Source organism: Eulemur rufifrons, chromosome 29 (genome assembly GCF_041146395.1).
Source record: "Eulemur rufifrons isolate Redbay chromosome 29, OSU_ERuf_1, whole genome shotgun sequence".
NCBI classification, from domain to species: Eukaryota; Metazoa; Chordata; class Mammalia; order Primates; family Lemuridae; genus Eulemur; species Eulemur rufifrons.
In genome coordinates, this window is record NC_091011.1 from 63,201,564 (window position 1) to 63,228,214 (window position 26,651).

The following is a 26,651-nucleotide window of genomic DNA, read 5'->3' on the forward strand; positions in this document are numbered from 1 at the left end:
AATTTATAATTCCAGAGCTACGTAGTTCTCTGCATTCCGCTAACAGTATTTCACGAAGGTGCTACAATAGTACTTACCCTGTGCTAAACGGTGTTCTAAGTACTTTATATAAGTACTTAGTACCAAGTTCTAAGTCTAAACGCACTTAATACTCTTAACAACTGAGGTGAGGAAGTCTCGTGTATTAGTTTTCCTTCCTTGGCGCTTTTTCCCCCCATGGGAAGATTTTGGAAGCGTGCATATTCTTACAATGAAAAGTTTTGAGCCCCTACTATACATCCTGGCACGAGTTTACAAACGTAAGACTCAATCTGCATCCCAAGAGCTAATAAGGCAGGAGCCCATTTAAACCATTGTTCCAGGTGCTATTGATTTATTCTAGTAGTTCCAAGCTTGGCTGCACATTGAAATCACCTGGAGAGCTTTAACAACACACTAATCCCTGCATCCTAAGCCCAGAGATTCAGGTTTAATTGGTCTAGAGTATACCTTGGGCATCCTAATTCTTAAAAGCTCCTCAAGTCATTGTAATGTACAACCAACGTTGAGAGCTGCTAATTTATTCTTTCAGCAAATACATATTGAGGGAGGCCTTCTTTGCACCATTGAATAAGGATGAAATTGACCTTGCTAAAGTCACTAATGACAGTGTCACCATTGGACATTTTTCTGTCTTTACCTTTTCTGTGCTGTGTAAGATGTTTGTCCTTTGCGTCTTTTGTAATAGTCTCTCTTCTCTTGGTTTTTGTTATTTTTTATTTTTTTGAGACAGAGTCTCACTCTGTTGCCCCGGCTAGAATGCCATGGCATCAGCCTAGCTCACAGCAACCTCACACTCCAGGGCTCGAGCAATCCTCCTGCCTCAGCCTCCTGGGTAGCTGGGACTACAGGCATGTGCCACCATGCCTGGCTAATTTTTCTATATATATTTTTAGCTGTTCATATCATTTCTTTCTATTTTTAGTAGAGACAGTGTCTCGCTCTTGGTCAGGCTGGTCTCGAACTCCTGAGCTCAAACAATCCGCCTGTCTGGGCCTCCCAGAGTGCTAGGATTACAGGCGTGAGCCACCGCACCTGGCCCTCTCCTGGTTTTTAAATATCACGCTTTAGGTTTATTCGTCCCAGCTCCAAAGTTCATCTGCCTCAGTCTCCTTTGCAATCCTCTTTTCTTCTACCTGTTACTTAAATGTTGGCACTTCCAAGGATTTTTTGCAAGATCCTTGGTACCTTGACCACGTTTTTAGTTTCACCTCATTACCTAAAGTTTAAAGACTCAATTTTGAGCAATTACACCTTTCTAAAGTTGGCCCATATCTGTTTCTCAGTTACTAAGGCCAAAAATTGGAATATGAAAAATAGCCAACAATATGAAATGATAGTATTTTAACTATCATAAATATAAAGCATAACTTCATCACTTGTATCCCGGGGTATAAAAGTGATTTACTATGCAGTTATATGTAGATGACAGCTGAAATATTTTTGGATAATACCACATTTAAGTTTTTTAAAATAAGGTTTGTTTACCTTCTGATTCACAGATGCAAAGAATAGGATTGGAGAATTATAATAAAAAAATACCACGATATCTTTAGAAATGCTGACTACTCAAGAGTTGTTCTATTAATGCCATTTAACTTTCCTGAATAAAACAAGGTATTATAAAGTTCTAGTCATACAGAGTATTACATATGAAATAATTCAAATCAAATGTCTTGATTTATCAATCCCAAAGTAACATGAAAAAAATTATAAGTAACATGAGAAATCATAACATGGTACACTAGGAAAAATCTTGTTTTCCACATCTTGTTTTTCCACTATCTTCTATAGTTTTCCACATTTATTTATGTTATAAATAGAGGCAGAATTCTGTAGTGTCTTATTTGATACTGTTAAAAGAAGCTAAAATATTTCTGAGCCTGCAAGCCTGTTAAAAACTATGTTCGCAATTGAAATTGTTATACTAGTGGAGGTTCATCTAGTCAAAGTACACTTTCTCTATGCAAACCGATTGTCTTTTTCAGATTTGAAACAAATCTGTGTTCATGAAGAGTGACTGCATACAAACCACAATATGTCAAGAAAGAAAAAAAGATCCAATAGAAATGTTTCATTCTGGGCAGCTTGTAAAAGTCTGTGCCCCTATGGTTCGGTATTCAAAGTAAGTGCTGTTAAATGGTTAATGAACTAAGATGAAATTTCTCTTTTATGCCCTGAATTTTTTAAAGTACCATAAGACCACTCACTACATGGAATCTTGAAACTTTTAGCTTTGAAATCATATTCTAGAATTTAGTCCTGTGCTACCACTTGCCTTGTGTGACCCTAAGTAAACAATTAGCCTCTTCAAGATTCACTTTCTATAGCTGTAAAAATGGTGGTGGCTCTAACACCCACCTATAAAGATATAGTGGATATTAAATAGATATAAACATTCATGTACTGGTTTTTGTGTGAATACAAAAATTTGCCCTGGGACAAATGCTCAGGAGTGCAATTGCTGGGTCCTTCGGTAGTTGTATGTTTAGTTTTTTTAAAACCTGCCAAACTTTTCCAGCGTGGCAGTACCACTTTACACTTTCACCAACGAGTTCTCCTCATTCTCACCAGCTTTGAATAATGTCACTGTTTTTTATTTTAGCCATTCTGATAGGTATGTAACGACACTTCATTTTGTCTTTAATTTGTATTTCCTTTATAGCTAGTGATATTGCACATCTTTCCACGTGCTTATTTGTCATCTGTATATTTTTGAAGAAATGTTTCTTCGTGTCTTTTGCTCATATTCTAATTGGATTGTTTTTTACTATTGAGTTTGTTTTTAAAATTTTTTTAACTATTGTAAAATACACATTATATAAAATTTACCTCTTCGTCATTTTCAAGTGTATAGTTCTGTAGTGTTAAGTACATTCACACTATGTATCTGACCTCTAAAACTCTTTTCATCTTAGAAAACTGAAACTCTATACCCATTAAACAGTAACTCCCCATTCCATTGTCCCCCTAACCCCTGGCAACCATCATTCCACTTTCTGTCTATGACTTTGACTACTCTAGGTACCTCATACAAGTGGTATCACACAGTATTTGTCTTTTTGAAACTAGCTTTATTTTACTAATATTCTACATAGCATAATGTCCTCAAGTTTTTGTAGCATATACCAGACTGTCCTTCCTTTTTAATGTTGAATAATATTCCATTTTATGTGTATACTACATTTTATTTATCCATTCATTTGTTGATGGACACTTGGGTTGCTACCACCTTTTGGCTATTGCAAATAATGCTGCTATGAACATGGCTATAGAAGTATCTTTTGAGACCTTGCTTCCCATTCTTTTTGGTTATATACCCTGAAGTGGAATTGCTGCATGGTATGGTAATTCTATGCTTAATTTTCTGAGGAACTACCATACTGGTTTTCCTAGCAGCTACACCATTTTACCTTCCCATGAGCAGTGCCCAAGAATTTTAATTTCTCCACATCCTTATCAACACTTGTTATTTTCTGGGAGGTTTTTTTCTTTTTTTTTTTTTTTATCCTTTCTAATGGATATGAAGTGGTATCTAATTGTGGTTTTAGTTTGTATTTCCCTAATGATTAGTGATGTTAAGCATCTTTTTGTGTGTTTATTGGCTGTTTATATATCTTCTTTGTAGAAATGTCTATTCAAGTATTTTGTCCATTTTTGAATCAGGTTATTTGCTTTCTTCTCTACTATTGAATGTTGAGCGTTCTTTATATATTCTAGATGCTACACTTCTGTCAGTTAGGTAGTTTGCAAATATTTTCTCCCAGTCTGTAGCTTGTCTTTTCATCCTCTTAAAAAGGTCTTTTGCAGAACAAAAGTTTTCCATTTTGATGAAGTCCAGTTTATCAATTTTTCTTTTTGTAATTTGTGCTTTTGGTGTCAAGTATAAGAAATCTTTGTGTAGTTCTAGATCCTGAAGATTTGCTTCTAATTTTTTTTCCTAAAAGTTTTATAGTTTTATGGGGTTTGTTTTGTTTTTTTTTTTAAAAGATATGGGATCTCACTATGTTGCCCAGGCTGGTTTTGAACTCCTGGGCTCAAGCGATCCTCCCGCCTCAGCCTCCCAAAGTGCTGGGATTACAGGTGTGAACCACCGCAACCAGCTATAGTTTTATGTTCTGTATAAAACTTAAGTCCATGATCAATTTTGAATTAATTTTTGTGTAAGTGTGAGCCTTAGGTTGAGGTTCTGTTTTTTTTCCCCTCCCCTGTGGATGTCTCCTGTGGATTTCCCCTCCCCTGTAGAGCCTTACTCCGGCTCTACTTGTTGAAAAGGCTATCTTTATTCCATTGAATTCCTTTGCTTCTTTTTCCAAAATCAAGGTTTTCTATTTTGTTCCATTGATCTATGTGTCTCTCCCTCCACCTATACCATGCAGTCTTTTTTTTTTTTTTTGAGACAGAGTCTCACTCTGTTGCCCAGGCTAGAGTGAGTGCCGTGGCATCAGCCTAGCTCACAGCAACCTCAGACTCCTGAGCTCAAGCAATCCTCCTGTCTCAGCCTCCCGAGTAGCTGGGACTACAGGCATGCGCCACCATGCCCGGCTAATTTTTTTCTATATATATTTTTAGCTGTCCATATAATTTCTTTCTATTTTTAGTAGAGATGGGGTCTCGCTCTTGCTCAGGCTGGTCTCGAACTCCTGAGCTCAAACGATCCGCCCACCTCGGCCTCCCAGAGTGCTAGGATTACAGGCGTGAGCCACCGCGCCCGGCCTCCATGCAGTCTTAATTACTGTAGCTATATAATGAGTCTTAAAATCAGGTAGACCAATTCCTCTCGCTTTAATTTTCTTTTTCAAAATTGTTTCAGCTACTCTAGTTCCCTTGCTTTCCAAATAAATTTTAGAATGATCTTGTCTATATCTGCAAAAAGTCTTGCTGGAATTTCCATAAGAATTCTGTGAAATCTGTATATCAGTTTGTGAAGAATTGACTTCCTTGCTATGTTGAGTCTCCCAATTCACGAGCACAGTATTTCTCTCCATTGATACAGATTTTCTTTGATTTCTATCATCATTGTGTAGTTTTCAGCATATAAGTTATGTACATGTTTTCTAAGACACTCAGTTTTTTTTGGCCAATTGTAAGTAGTGTGTTTTTAATTTTGGTGTCCATGTATTCATTGCTGGTATATAGAAATATAGTTTATTTTTATATGTTGATCTTATATCCTGCAAACTGCTGAACTCACTTGTTGGTTCTACAGGTTTTTTTAAAAAAAATTCCTTGGGATTGTCTATGTAAACAACCATGTCACCTGCAAACAAGGATGGTTTTATTTCTTCCTTTCAATCATATGCCTTTTGTTTCTTTTTCATGCCTTATTGAACTGACTAGAAGTTCCAGCACTATGTTGAATAAGAGTGATGAGAGCAGACGTCCTTGCCTTGTTCTTGTCTAGGGGGAAAGTGTTCTGTAGAATTTTGTTATAAATGAGTGTATTTTGTCAAATGCTTTTTCTGCATTGATATGATCATGTGATTTTTCTTCTTTAGCCTGTTAACATGGTGGATTATATCAATTGATTTTGAATATTGTACCTTATGTTTTAACTGGCTTTTTCTGACACAGTTCCAGCAGGGAAAAGTAGAGGGGGGTGGTGCCACCTCATTACTGTCAGGTAGAAGTCAAGGTTCTCCTCTTTGCCTCCTTTCACATTTAAGGGGTGGGGAGTCCCTCATTGTTGCTGGGCTGTAGTGAGAGTTCTATTCCCCGTGGTGGGAGCAGCCTTGTAATTGCTGGACAATAATGAAAGTGTTGACTCTCCGCAAGGCCTCCCCTGATACCACACCCAGCAGAGAAGGAGAGGGATACTTTATTACTGCTGGGTAGGCATGGAAGTCCAGGCTCCCCATGTGGTCTCCACTGATCCTGCTGGATAGAGGTAGGGGTGGGGGATGCTCGGTGGCCAGCAGGGATGAAAGTCCCAGATCTTGCCCTGGCCTTCTTGGACACCACCACAATGCAATGTTGGAGCAGATTCTAGACTTTTGCTAGTAGAGGTGAGACCATAGCTTTTTCTGTATTGTTTGGCTGGAGTAGAACTACTATTTAAAAGTTTTCTGTCTTTCTAGGCTGCCTTCTTCCTGGTCTTTTGGTTAGTGCGTATTTTTGTTGGGGCTGTTTTTGTCTGCACCCATTGGTATTTCCAGGTGGCCAGCTTCTTCAACTTCAAGTCTGGAATTTTTTTTTTTTTTTTTTAACTCTAATCCCATGACAGTTTAAAGTCTGGGATATTTAAGGCAAAAAGAAAACCCTGGGAACCCATCACTCTGTCACTCCTTAGGTCCTGAGGTCACCAGCCTGTCTGCTCTCTTTTCTGCCTTTCAAATTTTTCTTGTGTTATATATAATGTCAAGGGTTTTTAATTATACTTAGCAAGAAGAATAGGAAAAAGTAAATCGCCATCTTACCATAGGCAGAATTTCCCTAATAAATATTTAATAATTAACTAAATTAAATCTGGAAATACATATGATTATGATATTTGTTAAATGTATAATTAAGGTTTTATATGCTCACAGGTTGGCTTTTAGAACACTAGTAAGAAAATACAGTTGTGATCTGTGTTATACACCAATGATAGTTGCTGCTGATTTTGTCAGATCTGTAAAAGCCAGAGACAGTGAATTTACCACAAACCAAGGTATGTGAAACCTGTAGTTTGCTGACTTTGTAAAATGTTTTTAATTTTTTTACAAACTCATCTATCTTGTCTAATCAGAAACAATAAATCTAGAGATTATGTATTAAATCTTTTAATATTTTAAATGTTTTCTGTATTCTGTAAGTATTTTTAATATACTATTACTGAATGCCTTGTAAATTGTCTGTAATATATCAAAGTATAAGGTCAGCCTTTCCTGGGGGCCCCATCCTCTCACTGGGGTATTAGAATAGATTGCTGTCTCACTGCCTCTAGTCTTGTCCCATTCCAAACTATCCTGCAAACAGCCCAAAGTGACCTATCTAAATTTGATCTTATCTATTCCCTCCTTAAAATCCTTCTTGGACCTCTCATTACCTAAAATAATGGTTCTCTAAGTGTGATTTTCAGACCAGCAACATCAGCATCACCTGGAAATTTGTTAGAAATGCAAATTCTCAGGCTCCATTCCAGACCTACTGAATCAGAAATTCTGGATGTGTGGTCCAGCAATTTGTGTTTTGAAAAGCGCTTCAGACAATTCTGAGCTTGTTAAAGGTTGATAATCACTGGCTAAAATTCTAACACTTTAGGATAATATATAAAGTCTTTCATGATCCAGCCTCCAGATACATCTTCTGCAGCTTTATCTGTCTTTAGTTTCTCCTCACAGCCCACTGACTTTATTCTTCAAAAATACTAAACCATTTTAAGTTCCTGAACATGCCCTGTTGTCTCACAGTTCCCTGCCTAGAATATCCTTCCCAGTTATACCTGTCTCCCAGATCCTTCTTTCTCTGGCAAACTACAGTTATGCTTCTTAATCCAACTCTCAAAGTTGTGGCCAAGGAACCTTTTTTGATCACCCTCCACTCATGTTTTCTATCTTAAGCATAGGCTCTTATATTACAATAAATCCTACTGTGTTATAATTCTCCTCTTTATCTGCCTATTTCTCCCACTAGATTTTGGGCTCCTTGAGGGCTGGAGCTATAGAAATAACTTGATTTGTATCCTCAGCATCTAGCACAGTATTAAAAATATATTAAGACAAGAAATATTTGTTAAATTGAAATTCTGTAACTCTTGAATTACAAAAGGGAAAGCATCCTACATCTCCATAAAGAAAAAACCAAATTCTCTTATACCACTAGACTACTGTAAATCAGTGAATTGCCATAGAAATCTTGGATCAGTGCAACTGGGGTAATGCCCAGATCTACATTTTGATCAACACCTAGTGAATCTCATACAGGTAGTCCTCAAAAGAACTTTAGAAATGTTAAAATACACCTAACCAGGGTTTATAAAACTAACCCAAAAAATGAGAAAAATGTACTTTAAAACCTAGGAAAGCTCTAATACATTTGGCAATATTTAAATTTAAACTTTCATATGTAAGAGTACATATATACTCCAAGAACTGGGGGAAAAAAATTTATAACACATATGATAACAGGGCTAATTTCTTTGTTTTATAAAAAATATTGCAAATAAGAAAAGGAACTAATACAAAAATTGCATACAGAAAACTGCAAAGAGTACGAGGAGAGCTCACAAATAAAAATATACAAATGTTGGATATACACTATAAGATAAGTTGTGAGGAAACAAGAACTTTCCTCCATATTGATACATATCTATATAGGTAAACTCTTGGAAGATAATTTTGTATTATCCATCACAGTGTTACATGTCAAATGCCTATCCAACAGTTAGTTCCACTCCTAAGATTTTAGCTATGAATATACAAAAGCATATATGCAAGAGCATCCTCACTGTAGCATTGCTTGCAAGAGTCACAAATAAGAAAAAACAGTATAGAAATACACTGTATGGTCCATCCATACAGTGGAATGTCCCACTAAAAAGAAGAAAATAGGTCTCAGTACTTCTCTCAGATACATCAGGAAAAAAAAGGAGCAGTAAGCATGGTGGTATATATAGAACGTTCACACTGGTTTAAATTTTACAAGTATAAGAAAAATTTTTCTGGACTACTATAATTCTCACCTTTGGGAAGGGGGTCTGTTAATCAAAAATGTTAGAATATTTTTCCTTTTCATTTTACTAAATGTTGTTCTGCTTGAGTTTTTACCTTGGGTAAATAGCTTTTAATTTAAAATATTAAAATTTCTTTAATGTTATCTTATTTGAACAGATGCTTCTTAGGCTAAAAATAGTTATTTTAGCCTATACAAACATTAGACTTTGGTATTGTGTGTTTGTATGTGTGTGTGTGTGTGTGTTTTTATGGGGTTTTTTCCCTGTGAATTTTAATATTGAGCTATTCATTTTATCAGGTGATTGCCCATTGATTGTTCAGTTTGCTGCTAATGATGCAAGAATTTTATCTGATGCTGCTCGTATAGTCTGTCCTTATGCGAATGGAATAGACATTAACTGTGGTTGTCCTCAGAGGTAAAGCTCAAAGAAGTTGGAAGGATTTTCAAAAAGATTAGGAAAAAAATCTATGTGAACATGGTAAAATATCTTTCTAGTTTTCCAAAAATTAGAAAGTAAGAAAAATAGAGTTAAAGCACTAGGGCTCAAAACAAGAAGGAAAAAAAAATAAGAAAAAATATAATTTAAGAATATAATTTTCAAAAGTCTTTTCTGATGGCTGAAATGATGTATAGACCCTTTACAAGTGTTTGCTCATCCCTCACCACTAGAATTTTCGTGTGAATCTGCTTTGAAGCTCATCCATAAGTAGTTATATGAGAATCTAATATTTATAGCAATCCCTAAAATGTATTTTTACTGCCATGTCAGATATACTTGCTCTAAAAATTGATTCTGTGATTTGGGAGATCACCACATGTTTTCTCCTAATTAATTTCCCATACAAAAATGTCTTATTATAATCACCTTTTCTTTCTATACCAGTTATTTGGTTGGGTTTAAGTGTTGATAGGATGTACTTAATTTGACAATAATGTCCCTACCATCCTGGCATTGTATACTAGGTTATCTGTCAGTAATTCAAAATGTGTCCAAAGAATAAAATCAAGGTTTTAAGTACAGCATAATCCAAATCAGATTAGACATATTTGTATACTCATTAGGTGAGTTAAATAAGCTGTTTAGTGGTGTTGGAATGCTGTAAGCCAAAAATATCTTTCTACTATTGAGACTACTAAAACCTCTTGTTATACACAATAAACATCAAATTTGGAATTTAAAAAATCTGAAGTAATTGCAATTAATTACAAATACTTAAATCTGTTTTGCTTGAATGAACTTTAATTTAATATTCTCACTTGCCAATGAAAACCATTTCCCCTGAGTACTTTTTGATCTGGGAACATGTTTTCCTAATCTCATATTGATCCACTTAAGAAATGTTGGATCTAGGAATTTTTTTTCCACCCTTTTTTTTTTTTTTTTTTTTTTTGAGACAGGGTCTCACTGTCACCCCAGCTAGAGTACAGTGGCATCATCATAGCTCACTGCAACCTCAAACTCCTGGGCTCAAGCGATCCTCCTGCCTCAGCCTTCTGAGTAGCTGGGACTACAGACAGGCACATGCCACCATACCCGGCTAGGATAAATGAATGTGTAAAATCTGCTTTCATTCCAGATCACTAGAGAAATAGACAGATGTACCTACATTTCAGTGCTTTTAGAATTTTATCTTCTTTTCCAGCTATTTATAATTCATTTGTTCTTATGTTTGCTTTATAAAGGTGGGCAATGGCAGAAGGTTATGGGGCTTGCTTAATAAACAAGCCAGAGCTTGTTCGAGATATGGTGAAACAAGTAAGAAATGAAGTGGAAAACCCCAGATTTTCAGTTTCTGTTAAAATAAGGTAAACAATATTTCAATCTATTGACAAGATAGTCCATTACTTAGGAAATAAAAGAATATTCCTTTTTTCTTAGTGGTATGGGAGTGTCTATCCTAAATAAATCAGTAGCTGGTATACTGAAATGTTGAGACAAGACATTTAGTAAATGAATATATACTGTAATTTTTACTTATAATCCTGAACAACTTCTTCTTTGTATTTTTAACAAAAAATGAAACATCCTTTATTATTAAAAAGTTTTGCCAAACCCTCAACTTTTTCCACATACTGTTTAATTAGTGCTAAGAAACATTCCTGGCACCAAGAGTAGAAAATAGGAAGAATCTTTGCACTAAAATTTCACAAGAAAAAGAAAATAAACCAGGAATCGGTTTTTTGGTGACAGGTTAAAAACATATTTCAAGGTAAAGCGTTATGTTCTCCCACCTGGGCTTTGGGGCAACCACATCAAATATTAAGATAGCATCTTTCAATTCATCCGTGACAGTACTTTGATGGCTCTTTCATGTATCAAAGCCAAAAGGTAGGAGCACTAGGTAAGAGTTTGTCATCCTACTGTTACCAATAGTGAAATAACTACATTTGAGACCTTGGACGGAAACTAATCCCTGAAGATAACCTTACTGATAGTGGCATGAAGTGACAATACGATATAGCAAAGCTAACTAAATAATTTAGTACATGAATTTTCATTTTAGTTAATTAATTTTAGCATTAAGATTTATGTGTTGTGAACAGATAAATATAATTTTGAAATTATAGGATCCATGATGACCTTCCAAGAACTATAGATCTTTGTCGAAAGGCTGAAGCAACAGGAGTTTCCTGGATTACAGTCCATGGAAGAACTATTGAAGAAAGACATCAGCCAGTGCACTATGATGCCATTAAAATAATTAAGGAGAATATGTCTATACCTGTAATTGCTAATGGAGACATCAGAAACTTAAAGGAAGCAGAAAATGTGTGGCAGATTACTGGGACAGATGGTAAGAAATAAATACTTGGATTTTTTTGTCTTTTAATTAGGAAAAAATAAGTGAGAATGGGGAAGTAATGTTACTGTCACTTTCATTAGTTTTCTTTAACACTAAACCATATTTTCTCATTGTACTGATTTAAGCTAAGCAATTTATTAAAATAATGTTAATTCTTCTAACTTAGAAACAGATTATTTTAACTGGAGTAAATTAATTCACTTACTCCTCTGACACTATCATATTTAGTGACCAGTTAAGAATCCTCCAGATAGTCTATTAGGAAAATAAAATAGCTAGAATAGAAATTAGAGTTAATGAATTCAAGAGTGATCATAGGAGCCAAAGGAACCCAGAACTGCTATGCAATATCATTATCCCTTAAATTATTGGTATACCAAGCCAAGCGCTGTGATAGCAATTGCTAGATGGGAGAATACAGATAACTTTAAGCAACCAATTTATGACCATCTGGATTTACCCTAAAGAAACTAAAGACTAATTGTTTAATGTAGAAATCTTTAAAAAATAAAGAATTTAAACTTTCTTGGTTTGCAAAAGATACCAAAATAAATTTTTTTTATAATTAAACACACTAATGTAATAAAGGCATTGTGAAACCTTATAATAATACTTTATTTTAATATTCTCAATTTGTTTCATTGAGTTTGAACTAATAACCATGGATTCTTAATGTATGGACAAATATGCTGTGCTTTTATTTGTAGGTGTGATGGTTGCAAGAGGACTTTTAGCGAACCCGGCCATGTTTGCTGGATATGAGCAAACCCCACTGAAATGCATCTGGGACTGGGTTGACATTGCTCTTGAACTTGGAACTCCATACATGTGTTTCCATCAACATTTAATGTACATGATGGAAAAGATAACTTCAAGGCAAGAAAAAAGAATATTTAATGCTCTGTCAAGCACATCAGCAGTCTTAGATTACCTTACAGACCATTATGGCATTTAACTGGACTTCCTAAATTATTTTAATATATGCTTTATTTTATACCTACAATGAAACTAGAGGTGGTCACATCTTGGTTTTTACTTTAAATCAGTGGTTTTTAAACTTTAGTCTAGAAACAGTCCCTGGGAACATTTTTAAAAATCAGTACTAGACCCTATCCTCAGAGATGGTTTTAAAGAAGACTCCAGGTGGTCCAAATATCCTTAGCCTCCTAGGTCCAAACTGCTCTGAATCCTGTTATGGATTAAGGGGTGGAGGGATGGAAATTTTTTTCCTAAAGGAATCATGTTTTCAACATTTTTAAATAAAACTTATTTTAATACAAAGTATGACTCATATAGTATCTGTAAGTTAACAAGAAGTATGTGAGTACAGAGAAGTGGCAGAACAAATGCTAACATCCATATAGGATGAAAATGAATAAGAAATTCTAAATAGAATTGCACTCAGGGCTTACATTAAAAATTCAAATTGGAAAATCAAACTAGTACTTCCCAATTGAATTACATACTTTAAGGTATTTGTTTTAGATGTGTGTGAGTTTAATCAGATGTGATGTTTTCTATAAAACTAAGATTCAATGGAACTCTTTAAGTGACATTAAATTTGGTACATTTTAAGCCTTCTAGATCCTTAAAAGATTGAGAGCTTTATAAAAATGCCTGTACCTAAAAAGGTAAAAGTAATTGCAACCCCCCACATCTTACATATGAAAAATTTGGTAGCCAACGTGGAGATGATTACATATTTGAAATATTTCCTAGAGAATAGTAACCAGGTTTTATTTTTAATTTAAAAACCTAATTTTCATACTCTAGTGATGTTATTTTTATGCCTCCCAGCAACTGATTGAAACTTTAAAAGTCCCATAGTTTGGGAGCATTATTAATAGATTTTGTTATTGGTGAATGTGCACTGCAAGAATGCAGTATCTCAGATTGAAATAAAAGTTTGTAATTAAAATATTATTCTATATTGCCAACATGAAAACAGTTATAAGGAGGCATTTATCTAAAATTGTTTTTAATTTAAGAGTTTGGGAATAATTGAGTGAATCAATTTTAACATAAGCACTGTGCTGCCATATTTTTTCTTGGGCACCTTCTGTGTTTTCACTTTTCAATTAATGTATTTTTAAAGATAACTGACTTTTTCATTTGATATAAATACGATAGAAACAAACAGTAAGGTATAGTCAGAACTTAGTCATTCTGATGTTTTTAAATTAACTCTGAAGTGAATGCTGCTAGTGTTGTGAACACAGCAGCATCATTAGAGTAAGGTGCAGGGCGTTTGGAAGGAACCGGTGAGGAAGGGCAAGGAGCTCTAAAACGTTCCGTTAAAAGTAACTTCCTTATTGCTAATTTATGTCCTAAGTCTATTTTTTCTTTTTTCTGTTACATGTGATCAAGTATATTTGTGATAAATTAAGGAAAAGCACCACCTTAAATGTGTTTTTATATTCTATATCTATTTGCAACATTCGTTTAATGTTCCCAAAGTAATTGTCTCCAGAAGGATACGTTTACATTCCTGATATGTGGTCAATCTTGGGGGAAAAAAAAACAAACAAAAAAAACCTTTGATAATTCTAACGTATTCACAGATTTGGGGGAAGTGGTGACTGAAAGAATACACTCATACCCACCCTTCCTTCCAGTCCCCAAACATCACCTTAAAGTTCATTGCCTCTTCCCAGCCCATGGACTGGAACGGGAAAACCTACAAAGTTATGTTGTGACACTAGATTCTCCCACATTCTCAAGAACAAAGTGCTGCACAACCAGCTAATCCTGGCCCATTATGAAATATAGCTTAACTCTGGACACGGAAAAGAGACAACAGGAGAGGAGTGCGTTTTGAACACGTTCCCAGAAGTTGCACCACCCTATCTCTCCCTCCCGCCCTTGTGCCAGTCCTTCCTGGACCCCACAAAACTCGCGCAGAACACGGTTAACCCCGCATCTCCCACCGGAACCGCACTTTATGAGAAATGTGAAGCCTGCGCTCCTGGCCCCAAGCACCAGGTCGAAAGTCTGAGTCATCCTCCGACTCCACCGCCAATTAGAAAACAATTGTTGCCAATAAACGCAGTGGGCCGCCTGTGACCTCAGCGGGACGGGCGCCCTCGGCCCGGGGTGGAGGAGGGAGCCTGCGGGGGGGTTGGGTGGGGCCTTCCCCTCCCCCCTCCCCTCCCCCGCCCGGCCGCGGCGTCTGACGTTCCGCGCGTCGGCGGCCGCGGAGCAGCGCGGGGAGCCAGGCGGGCCCTAGACTGGGTAAGACCGGCGAGTCCCCGGGGGCCGCGGTCCCCGAGGCGACGTGAGGCTCTGGGCCGCGGCGGGGTAGCGGCGGCCTCCAAGTTCGGGCGTTGGTGGAGGTAGGCTTTCGGCTGCGGTCGCCGCGAAGCTGGAAGGGGCAAGTCGGCGGCGCCTCGCGGGCCGCCTGGCCAGTTCCGCACGGCCCGCCCTCCGGGAGGTGCACACACCCGCCTCCCGGCCCACCCTTGACCCCTTCCTGACCGGGTTAAGGCCGGGATGCCTGGTTAGGGACAGTGGGACACGGTAAACCCCCTGGACAAAAACTGCGTGCCGGGGGCCTTTAACCCAGTTGTCATTGAAAGGAAACAAAGTAAAATGAATGTTTCTCTATTTAGGTGTGAAGAAAAACAATGACACTCCAATGGGTGGCAGTTGCAACCTTTCTTTATGCTGAAATAGGACTCATTATAATCTTCTGTCTACCTTTTATTCCTCCTCAGAGGTACGAAACCTTCAAATCTTAAAATCGTTAACAATATTTGGTTAGTTCTTTTACTCTTAGTAGTCTAAAATGGAAAAACTTTCAAGATTAACAACTTTTGAGAGCTGATTGTATAAAAGATTCTCTTTCAAAATAAACTCACCTGACAAATTAGGTAATAGTAAAATATCACTTTATGTAAACTTTATGTGTACAAACGAAGTAACTTTTTCCTCTCTTCTAAAAGGAAGAAGAGTCTAATACTTTTGATTCTGTTGATTTAGGATACAATAAAGCAATGGGTACTTTTAACACCTGTTCTGTCTCATCATCGCGGTTTACCTTTGTTTTATTGACCTGAATTGGAGCAGTGAACTAAATAAACATAAATGGATAAGTTGTGTTTACAGTATAGCATGGATGAAAAACTGTTTGAGGCAGTGGAAGGGCAATTTAGAAACTGAAGCCAATAAATGATTCTTAGTTTTGGCCTTATGTAGCCAAGAAATAGTTTCATTAGTGTTCAGTGACAATTTTACTACTTTTTATTCCACACAAAATTTGTGAATATATATATTTAAAATGCTGAATATGAAAAGTATAAGAACCATATATTAGCATTAGTTCCTTAGTGAAGGACTGTCTAAGGTCTTTAAGTACCAAGTGCAGTATTTTATTTTAGTCCAAGCATTGGCTCACTTTACCCTTGTAATAATCCACTTTTTGGGAGTTCAGTTTTAGATCCAGAAACTTGATAGTATGAATGGTGAAATACATACGTCATAAAAATGTTGCAACACATTTGTTCCTACTCATGGCATAAACAAAAATCTTTTATAAGTGAGATCCTAGAGATAACCCACTGACGTATAGTAAAGTCCTGAGACTGGAAGAAACTTAGTTAAAGTTTTACCTTAGCTCAGGGTCTAGGCAGTCTTTCACAATGCTTAACTTACTCCTTACCTGCCTAAATTTCTCATAATTTCTGTCCATGTCTATCAGCTATACTGTCCTTTCTTTCTTCTTTACTGAAGAAAAAAATCATGTAGGTATTATTTCTTCCCATCCACTCATTCTATATATCACATACTGAGACCCAGGGAGGGCAAGTGTCCTGACTAAGGTCACCTAGTTGGTAAGTTGCAGAGTCCAGACAAGAATCTGGCCCTCAGTCCAATGTTCTTTCTACTCCATCATGCTGCCTCTCATCCAGGAGGTTTTATTTCAAACCCTCAACAACTCCTTCTTTGGCTTTTTGGCAATATTTGCAACAATAGAATCCTATATATTTAAGAGAAAGAAGATATTGTTTATAAACATGTAATTTATAAATAAGGCTTAAGGATTTGCAAGAAAATATATATATATGTCAGTTGACCTTTTCTCCATCAAATTGATACATAAATTATGGCTCAGTCTTTTTTCCTGCCAAATATAATTTTTAACCATCCTGATCACATAGCTGTTAGATGTGTGTATATATGTGCACATGATATATAAATTACCCTCATGTACAAATATATGTAAGAAAATATGGTGCATATACAAACAAATCATTTGCGATGTGTCCTTATTATGTGTATGTCCACATCTTTTTATCTTTTATATGTGTATCTCCATAATCTTAAAAGGTTTCATTATTTAGTTGCTAATTTTTTCTCACATAACCCAGTAGTTAAAGGCACATGCTCAGAAATCAGATGGCTTGGGTTTGTATCCCAACTCTGCATGTTACTGTGTCTTTGGGCCAAGAAATATTGACGCTTTCTGACTAATTTCCCCATCTATAAAATGGAAGTAGTGCTAGGGTCTACTTCCTGTAGTAGTTGTAACAAATGCAATAAAACATGTAAGAGTGCTTAGAACCGTACTATGGTAAGGACACAATATATGTTAGCTGTTATTAGCTGCTCTCAAATTGAGTCTTATTATAAACTGCTAGTTGTTCCCTATAGTAGGTCTCTTGTGTTCCCTTTTATACTATATTGACTCTTGAAGAAATAAGCAAATTTACATTTGGACCTAGATCAAGGTATTGCCATTTACATTCTCTTCTTAAAAATGTAAAGATTGTATAATTTGAAAAATGTCTATATAAAATGCTTAGAATTGGAAGTACAGAGACAAAAGGAACTAGTATAGTTAAATACTATTTAATTTATTAGTTAATAATTTGTCATAATGTTAAAGTGAAACTTTTATGAAACCTGTAAGTGCTTGAAGTATATTTAAGTGCTTATTACCTTTATGTGTCTCCTTTGGACTAGTTAATGTGTTATTCATTTCAAATGCCCTTGTACAAAGTTTATTACCTTTCCAGTTGTGTGATGGGTTACTTTGTCACTCTTTGCCATTTATAACTCGTGCTTTCTTACTTCTGTCTTCGTTTATATTATTCAACCCATCTATACCACTTATTTCCCTATCTCATTTCACCTGTTTAGATCTTGATCTGGGTTGTAATTACATGGTGTATGTGTGTGTGTGTAAAATTTATCAAGCTATGTACTGAAGATTTTTTCACTTTTGCTGTATATATGTAATACCTGGATAATTTTTTTTAATTCACTCATGGTTAAAGTAGAGAAACTCCTTTACTTGGAGTAGATGTTAAAAATGCATTATATGCAAATAAATGTGCAGAGAGTTATACCTCCTACTCCTGAAATGTTGCTGTTAGACCAATGGATCTTTGTCATATCTGAGTCCTTACTCTGATTATGGAAAAAGATATAAATAGCTTCTATCAACAATATAACGTTTTACTATAAGACTTCATTTTTAAGGTTCTGCTCATGTATGTTTACTTAAAAATTATTTTCACTTTAGAATATTTAAGCCACCAGACTAAAGATAATCAAATGTCAGGTTATTATTAAATTTGAAAGAGTTTTCCTTTATTTCATGAGATATTCTGTCATTTCAGAGAATTAATAAATTTAAAGATTAAACTTCTGTGATTTATTTCACTTACTACACAATTACCAAAAGTTATTTCAGTATTTAGAAAGTATTTCAAAACCTTCTTTTGGTTTTTTTATATCTGATGTAATTGTATTGCTTTACAGATGGCAGAAGATTTTTTCATTTACTGTCTGGGGCAAAATTGCAACTTTTTGGAACAAGGCTTTTCTTACCATTATAATCCTATTGATTGTTCTATTTCTAGGTAAGTACTAGATCCCTTCTTTGAATACACACAACTCTAGTTTTCTTTTAAATTAGTTTCTTGGTTTTTAATTAAGTTGATGTTACTGTTGATGTATGGTTGACTTTATATAGTATATATTGATAGTATATAGAGTAGATATTGATAGATTGATACACAATTGGTAGAGATTACTATTCTGTATTCACAAGCATAAATTTCAGCCTAATTCAGTGATTCTTAAACTCTTTTAGGTTAAGATTTAAATGCAATGAATTATCTGGTTTGAGTTGATGTTTGGAATTTTAAAAAATGAAAAAATAAATAAATGCAATGCATTAATGCATAGCCTATTTTTTCAAAGTTACCAGATACTATTTCTCATGGTGTTATCTCTCCTTTGTTACTGTAGTGTCCTAGGTACTCAGGGCCCTAGCTGTCAGGGAAGCAAACAAAAGAATAGAATCATTAGGCTCCCAAAAGAAATCTTCTGTGGCAGGGTGTGAATCTTGACTGCATCCTGCTAAAAAACAACTACAATATATGTTTGGGGACTACTGCAAAAAATTGAATATGGAGTGATTATTAGATAATATTAGGGAATTTTTGTTAACATTAGTTGTGATAACAACATTGTTATATAGCAGGGGTCAGCAATCTATAGCCTGTGGGCTAAATGCCATTTTTATAAATAAAGTTTTATTGAAACATAAACATGCCCATTTGTTTTCATATTGTTTATGCCTGTTTCCACAGACAAATACAGAGTTGAGTAGCTGCAATTGTATGGCCTAAAATATTTAGTATATACCCATTTACTGAAGTAGTTTACCAGCACCTTTTATGTTGGAATGTGTCCTTAGTCTTAGCAGATGCATGCTGAAACATTTAGGAGTAGAGAGTCATGATTTTTTCAACTTACTTTCAAATGGTTTTTAAAAATACAGATAAAGCAAATACGGTAATTATTGAATCTAGGTGATGGGATTATAGATGTTTATTATACTAGTTTTTCAGCACGTTTGAAATTTTCATGATAATATCTTAGAAATTAAAAGTGGACCTTTAAGGTTCTTGTCAAATCAGAAGTTCTATGAGTCTTGATAATCACCGTGTTTTTAAGAAAAAGTAACTGAGCTCAGAGAGATTGACTTGTCTACAATGACCCAAATACTTCTTGAAATGCCACTTCTTGGCACTTCAGCTTTTGTTATACATTATAGAGTATGTTTCCCTTCAGAATTCTCTCAGAGTTGTTGTGTTATGAATTAAGTAGATTTTACAGGGGCCAACTTGGGACCATAACCACCATCTTTGACACTGTTTTGTAAGAAAATGTGTTCCATGTTCCAAACCACCAACCTCTGAATTGGAATCCTCTTTATAAAAGTGAGAACATCTGATTTGAGAGGGTACAGTATGATTTTAAAAAAAATAATACAGGAAGATAATTGAATCAGGGTGTGAATGGGTTTGTCCCTCTTTTCAAAATGTCAGTATTTGTCTCATGTAAATATATGTATTGAATCTCCAGCCATATAACTAGTCACAATAAACGAGTAAAGAACAGTAAGGAAGACAGGTTCCAACTCTGCCACTAGCTAGGTAAATGACGTTTGGAGTGGCATTTTATTTCTCTGAGTTTGATTTAAATAAAGGGAGAGATGGAAATAATCTCTCCAGCTCCTACTAGAGTACTGTTATCTTCTAACTCTAAAATTATCACAAAAATTTCTACTGAAAGCTTCCATTTATCATGTAAGGGAGAGGAGCTATAGTCCAGCTTCTTTTGGTTACATATATCAGAAACCAACTTGAGCTTGCTTGACCAAAAAAGGGGAATTTATGGGATTGTTTCATAGTAGCCCAGGGAAGGAAGGAAGCCAAATTTCAGGAAAGGAGTAGTACTAGGAACTGAAGTGTCCTTTTCTTGTCCCTGCATTTCTCCCTGTGTCTACTTCATTCTTCCTTATCTCTACGGACTCTGATACTCTGTCCCCAAGGCAGAAATGGGTACCACACAGCTGCCAGGTGTTATCACCACAGATGCATGGATTAATTAGCATCTCTGAATCTCAATTCCAATTCAAAGGAAAAAAATTGAACCATTTAGCACCTGGTATCCACCCTCATCTGGTAACTTATGGCCAGGGAGGGTCACAAGGCAGAATAATGACTGCTAGGTAGAGCCTACATTTTGGGGTAGAGTGAGTAAATGCCAGAGAACAGGGACATCATGGATAGATAAGGCAGGCAGATAGGTGCTTATCCTCTAAGTCTCGGTGTCTCCATCTCAAAATGGGTAATAACACCTATTTCATTAAGGTGTTTTAAGGCTTAATGCAGTCACACATAGAGTTGATAGTCCAACGTTCTAGTCACTAGAACAACAATGATATAAGTAATGCAAAACCAGTGGATTACCCAAACTTACTTTATAATTTACTTTGGAATTTATTTGATTTTTCTTGTTTGTCTCTCTAAATAAGGTAACTATTACAAGGTATTTATATTGCTAGAGCCAATACTAACTGAAAAGTGTGTGTGCATGTGTATGTGTTTTAGGGCATGGTAACAGGTAGAAAGGAAGTCAGAAGCCCAGGAATATGTTTTGTGTCATCAGAAATGCATCCCAGGAATTTGAAAGTTTCCACAAGTGATCCAAAAAAAGTATTTTCAGATGGTTTATAGAAATTGGCCGGGCGCAGTGGCTCACGCCTGTAATCCTAGCACTCTGGGAGGCCGAGGCAGGAGGATCATTTGAGCTCAGGAGTTCAAAACCAGCCTGAGCAAGAGCAAGACCCCGTCTCTACTAAAAAAGTAGAAAGAAATTAGCTGGACAACTAAAAAATATATACAAAAATTAGCCGGGCATGGTGGTGCATGCCTGTAGTCCCAGCTACTCGGGAGTCTGAGGCAGAAGGATTGCTTGAGCCCAGGAGTTTGAGGTTGCTGTGAGCTAGGCTGATGCCACGGCACTCTAGCCCAGGCAACAGAGTGAGACTCTGTCTCAAACAAAAAAAAAAAAAAGAAATTGACTGTATGTCACACTCTTGCCTTATTCTTGAGTCCATTCTGTTTTTCAGGTAGTTTTCTTTTTGTTATGTAAGTGATTCATTCTACAAATGGGTTTATATGACCATTTATATTTACAGAACTTTTTAATATTATTGGTTAATCTTCAGCATTTCTACCTGATGGATCCAGAAGTATTATTCCCGTTTAGTTACCAAGGAAGTGGAATCACAAACATCATGATCCTTCTACTCACTCTCTGCCTACTCAAAATAACTTACAAATATTATCTTTGCTTTTTGGTTCTTTTGTAGTGGTTGGCATGCTCTTACTATATTATATATTATTGAAGCAATTTGAAGAAATGACAAGGGGAAAATATTTGTTAAGATAGAGGAAATTTTAAAAAGATAACCTAACATTATTTTATGCAATTATGCAAATAAATTTGAAAATCTAGATGAAACGGATGATTTTGTGGAAAAATATAATATACCACATGAACCCCAATAGATATAGAAAATTTAAGCACATGAATTTCTCTAGGAGAATTATAGAAAGTTATCTGAAGCATAAAACTAGATAGTTTTGCAAGAAATTCTACTGCTTTCAAAAAACAGATATGAATGCTTCTCAAACTGTTCCAGAATTTAAAGAAAGAAAACTTCAATTTTATGAAGCTAGAAAAAAGCAAGCTCTAGAATTGAAAATAAACCAAAACAAATGAACTGAATAGATATCAGATGGAAATATATGACAAAGAGAAAAGAATTGTTTCAAGCAACTCTTGAACAGAGTACTCTAACTTTACCTTCTTGGTAGGATACGTTTTAAGAACAAAAAGGAGTTCAATGAAATCTGAAACTTAGCACTGCTAAGAGAAAAATTTATAGCTTTGAATGTTATTAGAAAAAGAAAAAAATTTAAAATCAATGATTTTGTTTCCACCTTTGGGGTATTCATTTATGATTTCTCTTTTAAAAAAAGGTTAGCAGATTAGAATTTAGCAGGAAACTTCCTCATTTTGATAAAGATCATCTACAAAAAAATTCAAGCTAGCATCATACGTAATTAAATATTGAAGGCTTGCCCCATAAGACTGGAAACAAGGCAAGGTTATTATTCACTTTCACTGTTTTTATTCAATTAAATAATAGATGCTCTAACCAAGATAATAATAAGTAAAGAAATACAAGGCATAGAGATAGAAAAGAAAGAAGTAAAACAATCTTTGCAGATGACGTGATTGTCTATGTAGAAAATCCTAAAGTGTCTACAAGAAAGCTACTATGTCTAAGAAATTGATGTAGTGGGGTCACAAAATACAAGGCCAATATGTGAATACTCATTGTATTTCTATACTATAAATAGTTAACAATTGGAAAATGAAATTAAAAAAAAATTTGTAAGTACACCAAGAAGCCTAAAAACCATAGAAATAAAAAAAAAAGCTCAAGAGCTCTGAAAACTACAAAACATTGCTGGAATAAATTAAGGAAGATCAAAATAAATGGAGATGGTTTCATTAGCTGGAAGATTCAATAATATTAAAATGTATATTCTTCCAAAATTGATCTATGGATTCAACACAGTCCCAGTCAAAATCCCAGCAGGCATTTTTGTAGAAGTTGATCAATAGTTTCTAAAATTTATATAGACAAATGAAAAGCTCTTAACAGCCAAAAAAAAAAAAATCATAAAAGAGAACACAATTGGGAGACTCACACTACTTTCAAGACTAAAGGGAAAAATAAAAGCAGATTACTTCCTAATTGCAAAGAGAAAGACAATACCTTTACAGTGGAAAAATCTGGTGGGCACTATCTGTGATGGTTAATTTTGTGTGTTAAATTGGCTGTGCCACAGTGCCCAGATACTTAGTCAAACATTACTGTGGATACTTTGTTAAGGTGTTTTTTAGATAAGATTAACATTTAAATAAGTAGACTTTGAGTAAAGCAAATTATACCCTACATAACGTGGGTGGGCTTTATCCAATCAACTGAAGGCCTTAATAGAACAAAGACTGACCTTTTCTGAGTAAAAAGGAATTTTGCCATCAGATTGCCTTTGAACTCGAACTGTACATCTTCCCTGAGTCTCCAAACTGTTGGACTGCCCTGCAGACTTTGGACTTAATAAGCCTCTGCAAAAACGTGAGCCAATTCCTTAAAATAAATCTCTCTCTATACATACACACACATCCTATTGGTTCTGTTTCCCTGGAGAACCCTGACTAACATATCATCTCAACCAAGTAATCAAATTTAGCATCAAAAAGTATGAGACAAGCTAACATTCCACAGTGTAAATTTTGAGGGATTATTGCCAAAAGTATTAAACCTGATCCAGTCAGGTCTTTTAACCTGACTTCCAGTTTTGTAAAAATATAGGAGTTAGAGAAACAAATTAGACTATACCTCAATCAGACAAATCCCAAATGTGAGAACTTTCTATAAAACATTTGGCCTGGCACTTTAGTCAATGCCTTTTTTTAAAAGTGGGGTATATCAAGAGACTACAGAGACATAGCTATGTGAGGTGAATGTCCATTGTAAAATTCTCTGTTTGAATAAACCTATAAAAGACATTTGGGGGGACAAATTAAAAGGCAAATAACCCAATTTAAAAATGGGTAAGGGATCTTAATAGACATTTTTCCAGAGATGATATACAAATGGTCAATAAGCACATGAAAAGATACTCAACATCATTAGCCATCAGGGAAATGCAAATCAAACCCACAATGATACACCACTTCACACCCGCTAGGATGGCTATAATCAAAAAGATAATAACAAGTGTGGCCGAGAATGTGGAGAAGTTGGAACCAGCATACACTGCTTGTGGGAATGTAAAATACTACAGCTGTCTTGGAAAACAGTTTGGCAGTTCCTCAAAAAATTAAACATAGAGTTACCATATGGCCCAGCTGTTCTGCTCCTAAGCATATACCAAGAGAAATGAAAATATATGTCAATACATAACTTGTTCTTGAATGTTCATAGCAGCATTATTCGTAATAGCCAAGAAGTGGAAATAACCAATGTCCATCAACTGATGAATGAATAAACCAAATGTTACCACATCTGTACAATGGAATATTATTCAGTCATAAAAGTAATGAAGTACTGATACATACTATAACAGGTGAACCCTGAAAACAATATGCTAAGTGAAGGAAGCCAGACACAAAAGACCCCACAGTATATGATTCCATTTATATGAAATGTCTAGAATAGGTCGTTCCATAGAGACAGAAAGTAATTTGGTGGTTGCCAGAAGCTGGGGAGAGTAGGGGATGGGTATAATGTTTCTTTTTGGGATGGTGGAAATGTCCTCATTGCACAATTTTGTGAGTATACTAAAAAACATTGAATTATCCTTTAGGAAGGTAAATTTTATGGTATGTGAATTATATTTCAAAGTAAAAAAAAAAAAACCCAAAAATAAACACAAAATTAAAAAAAAAAACAAAATAAGATAGTCAGAATGGCCTCACTGTCTCTCCTTGTGTGGCAATAACTCTTTCCAAAAAATGCTGATGGTCACGTGAAAAGAGCTTTCTAACTTCTTGCACCTCCACTACCTTTGGAGACATCTAAGACGGACGCCTTCCCTAGTACATATAAGAATCTAGTGACTAGGAATACACTAAATATAAATACTAGTAAGCTGATGTCTATTTCCCACTGGAAAGAAGTGGTTCCCCTGGATCTGAGATTTACCAGAACTGAAAGCAGATGCCATCTACATGCCAGTTGGGGCGAGTGTATACCATCATAGAGCAAATTCCATTTTAACAAACTTATGCTGGTAGAAATTTCAGTGTAACCAAATATTTCTAAAATCTCAATAATTTAAAGTAACGATAGATGTAAGAAAATGCTAGTATTGTAAGAGAAATGGGATGGTCTCTTGGAATCGATTATAATGGGATATGACATCTGTCATTGTCAAAAGTTGAATTTTAGACATCCTTAGGGATAGAAAGAGTAAAGGATAATAGTTTGCAGTATAGCTAGAAATTAGAGAAAATAAAATGATAGTAAGTCCTAGATAAATGGTAAAAAAAAAAAAAATGCTATCGTAATTCAAAATTTGCCACGAGTATCCGTTGACAGCGCACCTATTTTGAGCATAATACCTTCCCAGGTACTATGGAGGGGGAAAAAAAGAGCTCCTCCACCTAAAGCCTATTGTTAAAAAGTTTGGTCAGTTATTCTAAAACTGCTTTCCACTTTTAATAAATGTATATTCTTAAAAGCCAAAAATAATGTTTTCTCTTTTTCTGTAATAGATGCTGTGAGAGAAGTAAGGAAGTATTCCGCTACTCATGCCTTTGAGAAGAGCGCAACAACCAAACCTGATGCCTATGAACATACACAGATGAAACTTTTTAGGTCTCAAAGAAATCTTTACATTTCTGGATTTTCATTATTTTTTTGGCTGTAAGTAAAAAAATAGAAGCACAATTTAAAAATACGATTTATGCTTCTCTTTCTCATTTTTCCCACTATACTATAGTTATTTTTTAAACTAACATCTCCATAAAAGATGGTATACCCAAATAGTTAACAATAGTTTCAGTTTGTAGGTTTGCTAAGTCAATAAGCCCTGCCTCTCTCTGAAGCTTTGTCTCATATGTGTCTCTTACATGTATAATTCATTCCACCCACGCTGACCTTTACTATTTATTCATTCATTCAATCTTGCAACAAATAATAATTGAGTTCTATGGTGTACCTACCTCCTTCTCCCTTCAGGGTCTTCACATAGGGTATTCCTTATGCAGGAACACTCTTCCCTCCCTTCTCTACCTTCCTTTCCCTGGCTAACTCTTACTCATCCTTTAGCCTCTTTCTCAGGAGAGCCTTCTGTGGCCATCACTACCCACAAAGTAGATAGGTCTCTTATAAGCTCTCACAAAACATATATATATACTTTATTTTCTGGTATCATTCATGGTCATAATTAAATACTATCTTAACTCTTGCCACCGAAGCTAGAACCTAAATTCCCTGAAGGCGCAGACATTGTTTTTTTTGTTTGTTTGTTTTTTTTCTGCTGTGTCCCCAGTGCCAAGCAGTGTTTAACACTTAGCAGTTCTTGAGTAAATAAATATCCGCTGAATGAATAATCAAAGATTTTTTAACAATAGAAGTTACCCATAAACAGATGTAAATGAGCAGTTTTTAGGTTTGACTGACCTTATACAATGCTCTTTAAATAGCAAATTTTGAACTGGGACAAAAAACAACTTCTCTTACTGGCCCTGCCATACTGCCTGAAATTT

The 26,651-nt window shown here is 35.4% G+C and overlaps 1 protein-coding gene across 2 annotated transcripts in view; it reads left to right on the forward strand.

Annotated features, from left to right (window-relative positions):
- The window catches only part of LOC138376852 (tRNA-dihydrouridine(20a/20b) synthase [NAD(P)+]-like), a 53,815-nt gene that overhangs the window by 802 nt on the left and 26,362 nt on the right, over positions 1–26,651 (forward strand). Inside the window, exons 2-10 of one of the 2 annotated variants that reach the window (XM_069461416.1) lie at positions 2,028–2,164; positions 6,567–6,688; positions 8,992–9,109; positions 10,378–10,500; positions 11,263–11,489; positions 14,481–14,487; positions 15,115–15,213; positions 18,261–18,361; positions 25,656–25,806. In XM_069461416.1, the coding sequence (XP_069317517.1) occupies positions 2,049–2,164; positions 6,567–6,688; positions 8,992–9,109; positions 10,378–10,500; positions 11,263–11,489; positions 14,481–14,487; positions 15,115–15,213; positions 18,261–18,361; positions 25,656–25,806 (1,064 nt within the window). In that variant the 5' untranslated portion in view covers positions 2,028–2,048. Of the gene's footprint in view, positions 1–1,592; positions 1,657–2,027; positions 2,165–6,566; positions 6,689–8,991; positions 9,110–10,377; positions 10,501–11,262; positions 11,490–12,205; positions 12,704–14,480; positions 14,488–15,114; positions 15,214–18,260; positions 18,362–25,655; positions 25,807–26,651 lie in introns of those variants that run through there. The other variant, XM_069461417.1, reaches the window with a different exon arrangement.